The following is a 16665-nucleotide window of genomic DNA, read 5'->3' on the forward strand; positions in this document are numbered from 1 at the left end:
CTCTTTCCACTTAAATTATGGCTTTTACTTATCAAGTCTTATATCTGCTGGAGAGCAGGGTCTAGACACGCTATCACGCTTGTGTTCCTCTGCAGATGTGTACACTGTGCTTGATTAATGCTTCTGCCTGATGAATGATGAATAAATGAATGAATGGTAGGTAAGTTGTATCATTTACAGGACAATATCAGTCCCATATAATCTTCAGCTTTTTTTCAGCAACAGATTGGGGGCATTTCCTGTTATGAAAACATCTGTTCTGAATGTGTGTTTATTTCCCCTTAAACCATAGGGATAAGATTATGCTTAGCCATACAGTATTGTTAAAAGGTAAACTGAGGCATATTAAAATTTTTTTGAGTTTATTTGAGCAAAAAAAATCTATTCAAATCTAGCAAATATTAAGGAGCTTTGAGGAATTATACCAAATGAAAGACTTTTATAGTCAGAAAGGGAGTGAGAACAAGGATGTTACAAAAAGAAAAAAAGCAAACTGACTGCTGCAAAGTTTTTATCCTTTAGGGGCTTGCAGAGGGCTACCAGGCAGATTACTTAACTAGCGCTGATCAGGAGATTCCTATGAGAGGTGAAACTAATTAAGTCTTGGTTTGGTGATGTGGGGCTTAGCATCAGGACTCCATTTGGGGCCTGTGGACTTATTTTTAACAGTATGTTTCCATCTGTTTGGAGTTACCAAGGATCTGGAGGTTCAGTCATCTGGAGGCTTTAGGGACTTTTATGACCGTGAGATTATCTTACTTTTATGCGGTGCTTGGAGCTTCCCAAGTTTATTCACAACTGCTTCTCACAACAGCACGACTTTGTCTTACAGTCTTAGAAACCATTGCTCAGAGAGGTTAAGCGTCCTACCGGAGGCCGCCCAGCTGTGAAGGGGGAGGTCTTCTCACTCGGGCCTCAGCTCTCCCCACCCCCCAGCACCCCGTTCTCCCCATCTTGGCTGACAGAGGGGCTGAGGAAGACGCACTCCTGCCCCCACCCCCGGCAGGGCCTAGGGGGGCCATGTCCCTGCTCCCGTGGCTCCGGGCGAACGAGGCGCTGCCACGGCCGTCCCCGCGGAGCCCGGCGGAGATGGTGCTGGAGACGCTCATGGTGGAGCTGGCGGGGCAGATGCGCGAGGCTGAGCGGCAGCAGTGGGAGCGCAGCCAGGCGGTGAGGAAGGTCTGCACCCGCGTGGACTACAGTTGGCTGGCCAGCGCGCCGCGGCCCACCTACGACCTCAGCCCCGGCGAGAGGCTGCAGCTGGAGGACGTCTGCGCCAAGATCCACCCGGCCTACTGTGGGCCCGCCATCCTCAGGTAACTCCCCTCCAGGCACCAGGCAGGGACCCTCCCAGGCTCCAGGGGCGCGGGGGCAGCGGTAGGGGCTGGAGCCCGTGGCCTGGAGCCGCAGTGACTAATAATCTCCCGGGACTGGAGGCCGGGACCTGGATGAACCAGGGATCAGTTAGAAGGAGCACCGCGGGAAGAAGAAGAGGCCATGGGTCGCCAGGTCAGGGCTAGAGGCTGAGGGAGGCAGGAAGCAGCTCCCAGAGGCACCTGAGCTTTTGGGGTTTTGTTTTTCAGAAAAAAACTCACGTTTATTTGCAATAGAAACCACGGTCTGGGAAAAAAAAAAAAAAACCTATTAGCAAATGTAGAGTTTGTGTGCTGTTCGGGGTTATACCAGGAAATCAGGTATTACATGAACTTGCTAGCGGTGGTTCTTTCTGGAGCTCCAAGCCAGAGAACTTGGAGACAGAGGAAACAGCTTGGGAACACACGCAGGGATCCCGGAGAACCTGGGGCCCTGGGGAACCGCATTCCTGGCTGCAGTGCAGACAGGAAAGAGCCGGGAGACTGGTGAGCAGAACCAAACAGCTCGCGCCTTCAGCCAGGAGGTGGCAGGGAGCCATGGAAGGACGATCACAGGGCGGTGACACCATCGGATGTACATTTCAGAGAGATCACGCTGGCCAGTGAGTGCAGGAAAAATCCCCAGTGGGATCCCCTCACTACATCGGTAACCCGAAGCAGCTCCCAGTATCTTTCACTATGTTAGCGCATTAAACTCATCAAAAAAAGTAGCCGTGACCCCAGTTTACAGATGGGGAAGCTGAGTCTCACGGAGGCCAGGAGTGGCAGAGGTGGACCTCAGGATGGGCTGAAGCGTTAGGAGGTGGGTGGATTTCTGATTCAGAAGTGGGCAAGTGGAGAAGCTGGGAGTTACCCACGGGGGGCGCGCAGGGACGCCCCTGGGGTCGCGCACCACCTCACCCACCGCAGCCCTGCCTTTTCTCGCCGCCCGCTGCCCCAGGTTCCGACAGCTGGTGGCGGAGCAGGAGCCGGAGGTGCAGGAGGTCTCCCGGCTCTTCCGCTCGGTGCTGCAGGAGGTCCTGGAGAGGATGGAGGAGGAGGAGGAGGCGCAGCGGCTGACTCGCCAGTGGAACCTGCGGGCCCCCCGAGGCAGCCTGGCCACCTTCAGGAGCCGCGCGCGCATCGCCCCCTTTGCCAGCGACATCCACACCATCTCCGAGGACGTGGAGCGGGACACGCCGCCGCCGCGGGCCTGGAGCATGCCCGAGTTCCGGGCACGGAAGGAGGACTGATCCTGCCTCCCCTGCTCAGGGCGGGGCCCCCCTCTGGGAGGGTATGATACTGCTGGCTGGACCATCCCCAGTCCTGGAACCTCCCCACTCAGCCCCGACCCCATCGCGGGGGCCAAAGCCACCGCCCATCCCAAGATATGCCTGTAAGGCAGAGCAACGCCTCCCCACCCGGCCTCTCCCGCTGACCGCCAGGCCTAGAGTCAGGGCTTGGAGCTGCACGCAGAGCCTCTTGCTTTCATGCGCAAGTCGGCTGGAGCAGCCCTTTCCCGGCCCCGCAGAGATTTTTGGGGTCTCAGCAGACACACCACTACCCCTTCCCCATCTCCTGCTTCTGTTTGAAACAGAAGAGTGGCCCTGCCTTTTGCCAAGTCATGAGTTCTCACTCCAACTTAAGGATGTCCCATCGCCCCCACTCCCCGGATAGTGATGAGGGACGACCCGTTGGCTGGTGGTCATTCTCTGCTGGTGGCTGGCGCGCAGCTCACCACAGCCGGTGGGTCCCAGCCTGGTGGGTGGGCAGAGCTGGAAGGGACCAGGGGTCCACTGTCAACTAGTGAGTGAGTTAACCAGCTCAGAAGGGGGCAGGCTTCTGCCACCCATTAACTGCAGCCAGATTCCCTTGGGTGGTGAGACTGTTCCCTTACACATGTGTCTCTGCCCCTGAATCTGTGAGTCCTGGACTGTGATGGGACAAGCCCAAGGGCTGATCTCCACCTGCCCGTTGTCTGACCCATCTCTTACCTTGGCACTGGTGTGGGGGTCTGAAGTAGCTGGGGGCAGAGGTGAGTTGCTATTACCCCACCCCACAGTGTCATCATGTGGGAGGGGCCAGTTCCCAGCAAAAACTTCCAGGAGCTAAGCTTCAAGGCCTTCTGACTTGCTGCTCCAGGAAGTCAGGTGTTTGACTCCGGGGTCCCTTCTCTACCTGGTTGTGCCTGCCCTTTGACTTCCTTCAGAGAAGTGATGTCCAGACCTGTAACTGACCTCAAGGTACCCAAGTGAAATATTCTAGAACCTCCCCACTGGCTTCACTGTCCTTCCATTTCTAACCCAGTTAGATCTTGGTGATGGGCATGTGATTATCCAGTGCATGGATCAACAGTGGCAGATGTGGAAGTCCAGGCAGCCTCCCCACACACTCTGGGCTGAAGTTGGGTGGGTGGGGGATGGGTGGGGAACCTGTCTGGCCCCAATTATCAGTGTGTGCTCAGAAAAGGCAAGTGGGTCTTAATATTTTGTGCACTAAGTCGCTGCAATCATGTCCGACTCTTTGCCGCCTTATGGACTGTAGCCTGCCAGGCTCCTCTGACCATGGGATTCTCCAGGCAAGAGTACTGGAGTGGGTTGCCATGCACTTCTCCAGGGCATCTGTCTGACCCAGGGATTGAACCTGAGTTTCTCATGTCTCCTGCAATGGCAGCCAGGTTCTTTACCACTAGTGCCAGCTGGGGAGCCCAGGTCTAAATAAAATGCCAGGAGGAGACAATTCAACAGCAGGGGGAAATCTGCATATTCCCTGACCAAATTTAGTGGGGAAAAAAGTTCTTTTTACGACCTGGTTTTGGATATTTTCACTCAGATCTGAACAAGATAATTATAGGATGGTGGAAAACCTCTCACCCAATGCTAATAGGATGAAAGAGTTAATTGAATTGGGGAAAGTTGAGAATCACATAAATAAACATACACACCTTAAATATCTTACAAATTCTAAGACATAAAGACGTTCATTCAATTGCTAAACTTTTAATGTAGACCGAAACTGTGTTCACTTCTTTGGTGACAAGTGTGCGTTGTTTGATGGGAGTTCTGCACTTAAGTTTTATTGTTTGTGTGTACTTTAATCATAACAACAAGAACAACTGGTATAAACACATTTTGGCCTCTCACGAAAACCCTTCCTGCCCACCTCAATCAACACAGACTGACCCCACCAGCTTTCAACCCCAGATACCTACTGGAGGAAGTCCCAGCTGGTGGCACTCAGACCCATAAGTTACTCCTCTGGATTCAGGCCATTAAATGGAGTAATGAGACCTAAATTTCTGGTTTTATAAATCCAGTGACAACAAATGGAAGAACAAAATAGTTTGAGAATCTCCTTGTGAGTGTGATGTCTGGAGGAGGAGGTGGGTTGAATCTGCTCCAGACTGGCTAGTCTTTGCACGCAGCCCAACAGCCCTGGCCACTAGAGGGAGTCAGTGGGCGTGGGAACCACTTCCTGATAACCTTTTCTTTTGCTTTGTGAGTCATTTCTGTTTTTCACTTGTTTCGCCTTATGAACATTTTCAGATACGGAAATGCAGAGAGGAGAGTGTAAGGAGTTTCCATGTGCCCGTCTCCAAGGTTTAAAAGTTAAGAACAAGTTGCCATTTTGCTTTTCTACTTTTTGCTGAAGTATTTTAAAATAAATCCTAGACATCATAATATTTTACCCCTGAATATTTCAGAATGCACTGCAAAGGAATAAGAAAAATTTCGCTTGTAACTACAGTAGAATACTATCACTCCTCCCCAAATTAACAGTAATTCTTTAGGATTATCTAATGCCCAAACCACATTGAAATTTCCCTAGCTTTTCCCAACCAATGATCTTTGCAGTTTATTTCTTTGAATGAGGATCTAATCAAGTAGTTTGTTTTATTCTTGGTCAAATAGTTGTTTATTTAATTCCACAATAAAGTGTTGGTTAAAAAGAGTGCTTATGAAACATAAGTGTTAGTGTGTGGTAAGTTAATGATGGCACATAAATGACAACAATTCTGCAAATTAGCCTAAGGATGCTCTTTACTCAGATCCTGTTTTATTCTTCTGATTAAAGTTCTTCCAGAGCAACCAAGATTTTCTAATATCTTGAAAAATAACATCAAAAATAATAATGACAGTAATTTGTCAAAAGTAATTTGACTTTTCATTTGGTGAAAATACTCTTCACATTTATGTATCTTATTTTTTTAGACATTCATGCAAATAGCAACTGTAAGCCTTATCCTCTTTTCTTGCCATTTAGAAACAAAACAGTAAAATTTGTCAAAATAACTTGAGGGAAATCTCAAGACTTCTAGTAGTAGGTAATGAAAAAACTATCTTTTGATGCCATCAACACATAGTGAAATTCAGTCTGTCATTTTTTTCCTCAGGATGAAGAACTATTTGTATATTTATTTAATAAATTCTTGTATAGCTAAATATTGTCAGTCTGTCTTATATTCATGTGGTTCTCTAACAAAACACAATATGTTATTTGAAAATTCATTCGACCTAAATGACAAATCATTTTTAGACAGTTATTTAAAATCAGTTTAACACCTTGCATCATTTGTTAAATAGAGAAACTGGCATCTGTTTCCTTATGAATATTATTACATATCATATTAAGTTAGCCTTATTATATTTAGTAAGATGCTAATCTAAAAACAATGACTAAAGATCATGACTTTACCATAATCAAGGCAGAAATAGCAAAATTATTTTTTAAAGTTTCTAAAAATGTCCAAGGGTTTTTTTGTTATTGTTGTTTTTTTGTTTTTTTTTTTTTTACAAAGAAAGGCATTCACGAGCCGACCAAAGTTGGGGAGTGTTCTCTAGCACATCTGATTGTGTTGCATTCCAGTTCCAGTTCCCTTCCTGGAACAAATGCAGCATTCCCAGAGCCCAGCAGTTGGAAGTCCTCCAGCCCACTCTCCCCTCCCAGCTAACATTTGGTGCGGGAAGGATTCCACTCCAGGAACAAGCCATTCCTCTCCATGTAGCCAGAATCCTGAGGCTAACAGCTTAGAACTGCTTTCGGCCCCTGCTTGCTGGTGGGGAGCCTGGGGGCCTCTGCGAGGCTCTCACCAACTATCTAGGATCCGGAACACAGGGCAGCATGGATTGAGGTCAGCCTTTCCTGGGTAGAAAAGAAATCAAGCCAGTAAGCAAAGAAGCTGCTCCAAAGTGTGGTTTCATGGATGTGAGAAATACATCTTTTACCCAAATGAGCCAGTCCAACAATATTGCTATGGATAGAAATGGCTTCTTCCTCAAGAAAATTCCAATCCAGGGCTTTCCTGTAGCTCAGACGGTAAAGAATCTGCCTGCAACGCAGGAGACCCAGGTTTCATCCCTGGGGCGGGAAGATCCCCTGGAGAAGGGAATGGAAACCCATCCAGTACTCTTGCCTGGAGAATCCCATGGACGGAGGAGCCTGGTGGGCTGCAGTCCATGGGGTCGCACAGAGTCAGACACGACTGAGCGACTAACACTACTGCTACTACTAACCTTTGGACGGTTTACCTTTACCGTTTACCCACCTTATCTTATTCGTCTGTGACCCTGAGAGGAAGAACGCTACATTTTGTCTCCGGTTACAGGCAAGTGGCCTGCTTGGAAGAGAAGCCAGGGTTCTCAGGATTATAGATCCTACGTGCGCCTAGCTCCAGCTGATGGTCTCATGGATGAGAAAACTAGAAAGTTCCTTCAATTATCTAACCTTTTGTTGCCATATCAATCTTCTGACCTATATACACAGGAAAAAATAAAACAATAGCCACTGCTCTTTGTCCCTATAGGAAGACAGCTCCTTGTGAATCTGCTTTCTGAGGACTTTTTCATTTTGGTTGGTTTTCTCTCTGTCACTTCATCTTCTTTTAAAAGATTTCCTACCTTTACCCATGAACAGACTTTGCTCTGCCTCAGGGAGGACAAAGGCATTTAATAGCACAAATGAAATCATTGGGATTTTGGGGCTGCTGGAAACTCTGGATGATGGTTCTCCCAAAGTGATTCTCCCATTTATATCTTTGCAAATCCCTCAGCTCTCTGAGGCTCTGGTTTCTCATCTAAGCATGTTGTCCTGTCTGCTTCCCAGAATTGTGGCAAGGTTAAAATAAGATCAAATGCTTTGCAAACTATAAAAGAACTTTCAAATGTAAGATCTGCCAGTTGTTCATGACAGTCCTCCCTTCAGTTAGCACAGATTCTAGACAGTCGATGGAACACACACCGAGGAGCAGCTGTCATCATCCTTCCTCTGAAATAACCAGACCCTGCCCTTTAATCATTGTTCCTGAGCCTGATTTCTCTAATCGTCTAGATCTCTGGTTCTCAAGCTTGGCTGCATGTGAGCCCATTGCAAAAGCTTTTAAATGTTCTGGCACCAGCTGTTCTCCAGGGCAAGTAAATGAGGAACTCGGGGTGAGACCCAGGCGTCCATTTTTCTAAAGCTCTCCAGGAGATTCCAACGTGCAGCCAGGGCTGTGAACCCTGACTGTTGTTAGGTTACTCTTCCTGGGGGTCTCAGGACATTATCTGTTGTCACGTCTTGCATCTACCTGAATCTACCACATGACTGAATGGTTTCATCTCAACAGGAGATGGAGGCACTCTGGAGTAATTGCCGTGACCATGTGTTACCTTATGTTAGAGACGGATGGTTGCAAGGTTGCTTATCACATAGATGTCTCTCATCTTTGCTTAGCAGTATCAGGAGATGCTTGGAGGTGAGATGAGATGTCTCTTATAAAGAATGCTGCAAGTACCATTTTATTGCAGCTGGAAAGATGGAGAAGATGGAATCAGTGCTGTTTCTTGCCAACTGGAAAGAATATAATCGTGTAGGATGACAATTATCTGGTGTCTGTTGTAGAAACTATTCATGAGGTTGTATGAGAGAGACAGAGAGAGAGACAGGGTGAGAGAGAGAAAGTTAGAATCCACTACGCGGAAGGGCTGGGGGGAGAGAGGCTACTCACCCCTTCTTCCCTTCTTGTGCTTGGCGTGGTGACCACGAGGCAGCCGGCCAAGGGGAGTGAGAGGGGAGAGGTGCTGTCACCGGTGTCCCCCGCTCTGCTCCCTGGGCCATCTTCGCACACAGGCCAGTGCTGGGAACCAAGCTCCTCATCTGCAGAAGGCCGCCTGGTGGTCACGGGGGCTCAGCTAGAGAGTCCCTGCAGCTGGCTGCAGGGTCCCCAGGGGTGAGCGGCAAACTGGTCCTCCCCAGCCCCAAGCAGCCAGCAGCCCCCACTCTCCATTAGCAAGTCTGCTTGGAAGGACGGGAGGCCTGGACAGCAGCCGCTGCAGCCCAGCTGCCCAAATGGGGCATCTACTCTGTCCTCCACAAGCTGTGTGCCCTTGGCCAGCTACTTAACCTTGTGGAGTCTCAGTTTTCCCATTTGAGTAGTAATATTTCCATGACGCTGGGGTGGCAGGGATGAGCTGGGATGAAGGCACATGAATGAAGCACTGCAGCCCGAGGGGCTTATTTCCTGCCTCCCTCCCCACGTGTTCAGAGGCTCCCGGCTGGGGCAGGTGGCACATGTGTGGCTCTGCACCTGCTCACCTGCCCTCTGGGTGCCCAGGAGTCTGTGCCCTTGGCATCGGCTCTGTGCCCCAGGCTCTGTTCTGGGCCCCTTCCCTTAAGAGCACATCACACCTCCTCCCTTCCGCCCATCTTCTCACTTGACCTCCACACTAAGGCACTTGACGAGGCCGCAGCGCCGTGTCCAGCGAACACCCAGGAGCTCAGTGACTCGGCCGACTTCACATGGCAGAGCCCTGGCCAGAGCAGCGAGAAAACCACCTACCATCTCGGAACACCTCCCGCGTGCGCCAGGCCCCGGCAGCTCGCCGACCCTCACAAGCGACACGGCCAGGCAGGCACCTTTCTCCCCACCTCACAGATGAGGAGGCAGAGGTCTAGATCATTCGTGGCTTTCCCAAATTTGCACCAGAACCTGAGGCCCTCTCTCATTGGCTGCAGAGGCCTCCCCTCCTCTGTGGCAGAGACTTGAACCTACTTCTCTGGATTTCTGGAAAACTGCTTTCTTCCCAGCACCATCCCACCCACCAGGCACAGCCTAGCAAGCTCAGAGCTGCCGCCAGAAGCACGGCCCTGGACACTTCAGGAACGCCTTCTCTTTGCCTGGAGATTTTTCTGCCCAGGATAAGGTACTGCCTGACGCGGAACAACCCAGAACTCCTCTCTCATGACTCAGTTCTTCTATGGTCATAATCTGTTAATCAGAAAACTAGCAACCCAGCCATGTTCTCAAAGGAGTGCTTCAAGGGAGGAGAAACTAAGACTCCCTCTTCCCTTGACCTTTCCTCTTCATGTTAATAGTTATCAGCCCTGGAAATCTATACTTTTAAGTGTTCTTCAAGTGGTTCTAATGCTCAGCCAGGATTTTCAGACTTCAGGTCCTGACCTATTGAGTGGTTCATGGAATCAATGTGTTAGATTGTAACCAGGAACTTTTAGAAGAAAAACAATTGAGTAGAAAATAGTGTGCAGACACAACTGAGCGTACACACACACACACACACACAAGAATAAGAATTACTTCATGAAACTTTTGCCTTGATTATGCATCTGTGTATATACATATATGCACATGTATATGTTTACTGGCTCACAACATAAACTGTATTTCTGTGGGTCACCAAAGGCATTTGGAAAATTCCAGCTATCTGGTGTTCATAATCTGTTTGCCATTGGGATTGATTATATTAACAGTTCTCCCAGGATACTTTATACTGTCAAAAATCTATTAAAGAGCCCAAAGAGCTGTTGTTTATGTGAATTATATCTATCAACATTTACTTTATTAGATACTAAATGAAAAAAATACAATACCTTACTAATTCATTTAAAATAATTAGAAATCATTACATATTAGCATAATAATGTTTTTAATTATGCGTTTTAAAAAGGAAGAAGAGTGCTATTATTTTTTATTTTATATGTCTGTATATATCCTTAATGTCTGGGATGCTGGGCACACCCTGAGGTGATCCAAATGAGTCAAATGAATGAGGGAGAAACTGCTACTTGCTTTTTCTTCTTTTTTTTTTTAAATTATAGTATAGTTGGACTTCTCTGGTAGCTCAGTGGTCACCAAAGAATCTGCCTGCCAGTCAGGAGACACAAAAGAAGTGAGTTTGATCCCTGGTCAGGAAGATCCCCTGGAGTAGGAAATGGCAACCCACTCCAATATTCTTGCCTGGGAAATCCCCTGGACAGAGGAGCCTGGCGGGCTACAGCCCATGGGATCACACAGAGTCAGACACGACATTGAGACACAGTGCACACACAATGGGAAATTAATACAGATTACTTCTTGTATCAGCTTCTGCATTCACTCTGCTGTGAAAAGTTGTTTTCATTGAAGTATATGAAGAAAATCCATCCTCACACAGACATTTAGATAGAAAAGGGAACCATATTTTAACAGCTTCTTCAGATCCTCTCCTGTGGGAGAGGGGACTAGAGAAATATTTTTTCATGGGAACAGAGTTTCAGTATGAGATGATAAAAAAGTTCTGGAGATAGAGAGTGGTGATAATTGCATAACTAATGTAAATGTACTTCATGCCACTCAACTATGCACTTAATAATGGTTAACAAATTTTATGTTGTGCATATTTTACCACAGTTAAAAAAATAAGTTGCCCATGATTCAGAAACCAAAAAAGAGTTAGTTGCAATGCAGGATCTGAAATCATATCAATTTTCACACTGTCATGCTAAAATCCATTAGTCTATCTTGTACTTTAAATGGCTCTTTTGGGACTTCCCCGGTGGTCCAGTGGTTAAGAATCTGCCTTGCAATGCAGGGGACTCGGGTTCAACCTCTGGCCAAGGAAGTGAGATCCCACGTGCCAAGGAGCAACTAAGCCCGCGCGCTGCAACTACTGACCCCACGCACATGCACTCTGGACCCGCGTGCCACAAGCAGGGAGCCCGCCTGCTGCAACGAAGACCCAGGGCAGCCAAATACACAAATGTTTAAACACCTCTTTTACCTATGCGTGACTTTGTAACATCATGCATTGATTATCTGAAAAGTACTAGTTTACTGAATCAGGCAGATCTTCAAGAAGTTAATTATACGATATAAAAAGTTCATATTCGTTAACACCACTAGTAATCTCATCAGAAAAGTCATTAAGTCTGGAGAAACTGTCAAACTCATGGTGTAAGAAAAAAATGAGGAAAATGAGTAGTGGACACAGGTTTTCCAAAATTCTGATTTTTCTCCTGAGCACTCAAATTTTGTCATTGGCAACAATTACACTCAGATGTTATCCTTGAAGTGACAAGCTCACTTCATTTTAGAGGAAACATCTGCCCAACACTCAAGTCTGCATAATCATATTTGTCATTCCTTTCCTCAAGTAAGAGTAGTGTTCTGTGAAAAAAAAAAAGCAGCTATTTCAGCTCAAAACTCCAGATCACATGGTGTTTTTCCCTGAGAAACTATTGTACTTCAGCAGACAGAAGTACATTGTACGCAGTTCCTATTTTGTCACACAGAATACTACAGAGATGAATACTCAAAGGTTGAGTTTAATAAAATGAATGATCTTTACTGCCTCACCAAGAGCATTCTTTTTGAAACTGGCTGGCTTTTCTTTCTTCCTTCCTTTCTTCCTTCCTTCTTTCTCTTTCTTTTAGTGCATGACAGAGAAGAACACATTAGCACTGTTGGGTGCCACTGCCTTGATTCATGCTAAGGTATCAGCAGAAAACTGCTGGTAAATAAAAACCCGCCACTGCTTTTGTACCATCAGTGCAAATGTTAACACAGTGAAAAAGTAAAATAACCTTAGTATTTTTATGGAAGCATGTTTGATCTCTCAGATCCCCGAAAGATGCCCTGGAGGCCCACAGGCCACACTTTACAGAGCTCAGCTTTTTTGCATGAACCGCCACTGTTCCTACACCCCAGCAGCACTACCCACTGCCAGAAGTGCTCCAAAAGGGACCAGCACATTGTGTTTCTCAGATTAACGTCTGATGGGGCTCTAACAGCAAATGTTCTTTACCTATCTCTTGCTGTACTCTTTCCCTTGCAGTTCGTTCAGCTCAGTCGCTCAGTCGTAACCGACTCTTTGTGACCCCGTGGACTGCAGCATGCCAGGCTTCCCTGTCCATCAACAACACCAACTCCTGGAGCTTATTCAAACTCATGCCCATCAAGTTAGTGATGCCATCCAATCATCCCACCCTCTGCCATCCCCTTCTCCTCCCGCCTTCAATCTTTTCCAGCATCAGGGTCTTTTCTAGTGAGTCAGTTCTTCACATCAGGTGGCCAAAGTATTGGAGTTTCAACTTCAGCATCAGTCCTTCCAATAAATATTCAGGACTGATTTCCTTTAGGATAGACTGGTTGGATCTCCTTGCAGTCCAAGGGACTCTCAAGAGTCTTCTCCAACACCACAAGCTCAAAAGTATCAATTCTTTGGCACTCCGCTTTCTTTATAGTCCAGTTCTCACATCCATACGTGACTACTGGAAAAACCACAGCTTTGACTAGATGGATCTTTGTTGGCAAAGCAATGTCTCTGCTTCTTAATATGCCATCTAGGTTGGTCATAGCTTTCCTTCCAAGGACAAAGTGTTTTACTTTCATGGCTGAAGTCATCATCTACAGTGATTCTGGAGCCCCCCAAAATAAAGTCTATCACTGTTTCCTTTGTTTCCACATCTATTTGCCATGAAGTGATTGGACCGGATGCCATGATCTTAGCTTCCTGATGTTGAGTTTTAAGCCAACTCTTGCAGTACTCTTTCTAAAACACAGATTGGTTGTTCTCGTGATTCAAAACCTCTAAACAGTGTAAGATAAAGAGGGCATCTTAAATCAATGGGAAAGGCTAGATTATTAAATGGTGTCAGGACACTTGGGTAAACATTTGGGAAAGTTTTAAAAAATTATCTTCCATATATATAAAAATAAATCCAAACTGATTATTGCTCTAAATATTAAAAATTAAATCATAAAGTAAGTTAAGAAAAAAGATAATATGTATCTGAGTACAGGATGCAAAATGTTTTTCTACCTAAATATACCCAAGTAGAATTCAATGGGAAAACCTAGCTTCCAAACGCCATAGCCATAGTCCATTGAGAAGAGGGTGAGGAAATGGGAGGGGCAAAGAGGTACTTTATCTTCTGTTACCCATCCCAAGTCCCCCAGGACTGAAAGGATTGAGCTGAGGGGGGCACCTCAACCTGACCATTAGTTTTCTTTGATGCCATAAACCTTGGTCTGCAAACATTCTACTTTGTAGCCTTGGCTGGGTGCGGGCCATATGTCCTATTGGCTCTGCTGCTGGCTTTTAGCTCAAGTATGAAAGACCAAATTCTTCAAACAGTGGTTAGGGTTGCATAACATATGAAATGTCAGATTGTAGGAAAATTGAATGCCGTTATATTCTAAGTTGCTAACAGTGACTGGTTTTTATTAGACAGCGAGATGGTTTTTATTTGCTATGCATTTTTAAGTTTGTTAAATTTATTGAGGCCCTAAAAGTGTCAGACTTTATTTTTGGGGGCTCCAAAATCACTGCAGATGGTGATTGCAGCCATGAAATTAAAAGACGCTTACTCCTTGGAAGGAAAGTTACTACCAACCTAGATAGCATATTAAAAAGCAGAAACATTACTTTGCCAACAAAGGTCTGTCTAGTCAAGGCTATGGTTTTTCCAGTGGTCATGTATGGATGTGAGAGTTGGACTGTGAAGAAAGCTGAGCATGGAAAAATTGATGCTTTTGAACTGTGGCGTTGGAGAAGACTCTTGAGAGTCCCTTGGACTGCAAGGAGATCCAGCCAGTCCATCCTAAAGGAGATCAGTCCTGGGTGCTCATTGGAAGGACTGATGCTGAAGCTGAAACTCCAGTACTTTGGCCACCTCATGTGAAGAGTTGACTCATTGGAAAAGACCCTGATGCTGGGAGGGATTGGGGGCAGGAGGAGAAGGGGACGACAGAGGATGAGATGGCTGGTTGGCATCATCAACTCGATGGGCATGAGTTTGAGTAAACTCCGGGAGTTGGTGATGGACAGGGAGGCCTGGCATGCGTACAACTGAGTGACTGAACTGAAAAGGGCAAAGCATTGTATTAGGTGCACAGTCCCTGTGTTATTGCAGCATCTGAAATGCTATTAATTCTTTGATGATTCATTTAACCTAACCCACCAGGGTCCTCTGTCCATGGGGATTCTCCAGTCATTTAAGAATACTGGAGCAGGTTGCCATGTCCTCCTCCAGGGGATCTTCCCAACCCAAGGATTGAACCCAGGTCTCCCACATTGCAGGCAGATTCTTTACAGCTGAGCCACAAGGGAAGCCCAAGTTACTGATTACCTACCATTTTCTTGGTCTTATGAATAAATGTCGTATGTCTCCTTGAGATAAGAAACTAAACCTCAAGAGTTTTTTGAAACGACAATTATCTTTATTGTCTTACAAAAATTAGCTGCTCAAATATTTGCTGAGGACAGTGATAATGACAATGACAGTCACACTGAGGAAGGGGAAGAGGGCTGTAATGAGTACATACTGGGTTAAGAGTACATTCTTAAGGAAGCATAGCACATTGTAAAACTCAACATTCAAAAAACAAAGATGATGGCATCGGGTCACATCACTTCATGGCAAACAGAAGCGGAAAAAGCAGAAGCAGTGGCCGATTTTCTTCTCTTGGACTTCAAAATCACTATGGACAGTGAGTGCAGTCATGAAATTAAAAGATGCTCGCTCCTTGGAAGAACAGCTATGACAAATCTAGACAGTGTATTAAAAGCAGAGACATCATTTTGCCGACAAAGGTCTGTATAGTCAAAGCTATGGGTTTTCCAGTACTTATGTAGAGATGTGAGAGTTGGACCATAAAGAAGACTGAGCACTGAAGAAATGATGCTTTTGCACTGTAGTGTTGGAGAAGACTCTTGAGAGTCCCTTGGACTGCAAGGAGATCCAACCAGTCCATCCTAAAGGAAATCAACTCTGAATATTCATTGGAAGAACTGATGCTGAAGCTGAAGCTCCAATACTTTGGCCACCTTATGCAAAGAGCCAACTCACTGGAAAAGACCCTGATGCTGGGAAAGACTGAGGGCAGGAGGAGAAGGGGATGACAGAGGCTGAGATAGTTGGATGTACGTGAGTTTGAGCAAACTCTGGGAGATGGTGAAGGACAGGGAAGTGTTCATGGGGTTGCAGAGAGTGGGACAGGACTTAGCAACTGAACAATAACAAAGCACATAGTTAGTCGGTTCAGTCGCTCAGTCATGTCTGACTCTTTGTGACCCCATGAGCTGCAGCATGCCAGGCCTCCCTGTCCAACACCAACTCCTGGAGCCCACCCAAACTCATGTCCATTGAGTTGGTGATGAAATCCAACCATCTCATCCCGTTGTCCCCTTCTCCTCCTGCCCTCAATCTTACCCAGCACCAGGGTCTTTACAAATGAGTCAGCTCTTCACATCAGGTGGCCAAGGTACTGGAGTTTCAGCTTCAACATCAGACCTTCCAATGAATACTCAGGACTGACCTCCTTTAGGATGGACTGGTTGGATCTCCTCTCAATCCAAGGAACTCTCAAGAGTCTTCTCCAACACCACAGTTCAAAAGCATCAGATCAGAGGAGAAATAGCTTAAGAAAGAATGAAGGGATGGTGCCAAAGCAAAAACAACACCCGGTTGTGGATGTGACTGGTGATAGAAGCATGGTCCAATGTTGTAAAGAGCAATATTGCATAGGAACCTGGAATGAAAGGTCCATGAATCAAGGCAAATTGGAAGTGGTCAAACAGGAGATGGCAAAAGTGAATGTCGACATCCTAGGAATCAGCGAACTAAAATGGACTGGAATGGGTGAATTTAACTCAGATGACCATTTTACCTACTACTGTGGGCAGGAATCCCTTAGAAAAAATGGATTAGCCATCATGGTCAACAAAAGAGTCCTAAATGCAGTACTTGAATGCAATCTCAAAAACGAAAAAATGATCTCTGTTCATTTCCAAGGCAAACCACTCAATATCACAGTAATCTAAGTCTATGCCCCAACCAGTAACACTCAAGAAGCTGTAGTTGAACGGTTCTATGAAGACTTACAAGACCTTTTAGAACCAACACCCAAAAAAAGATAACCTTTTCATTATAGCGGACTGGAATGCAAAAGTAGGAAGTCAGGAAACACTTGGAGTAACAGGCAAATTTTGCCTTGGACTACAGAATGAAGCAGGGCAAAGGCTAATACAGTTTTGCTAAGAAAACACACTGGTCATAG

General features: G+C 46.2%; 1 protein-coding gene across 1 annotated transcript; it reads left to right on the plus strand.

The window, feature by feature from the left end:
• The first annotated feature begins 1020 nt into the window (after window positions 1–1020).
• RD3 (RD3 regulator of GUCY2D) lies at window positions 1021–2605 on the plus strand. The gene is made up of 2 exons (XM_065935749.1): window positions 1021–1316; window positions 2314–2605. Exons 1-2 carry the CDS (start codon window positions 1021–1023, stop codon window positions 2603–2605), a joined length of 588 nt encoding a protein of 195 aa, XP_065791821.1.
• The last annotated feature ends 14060 nt before the right edge of the window (window positions 2606–16665 follow it).

Source organism: Muntiacus reevesi, chromosome 5, assembly GCF_963930625.1.
Source record: "Muntiacus reevesi chromosome 5, mMunRee1.1, whole genome shotgun sequence".
Taxonomy (NCBI): Eukaryota; Metazoa; Chordata; class Mammalia; order Artiodactyla; family Cervidae; genus Muntiacus; species Muntiacus reevesi.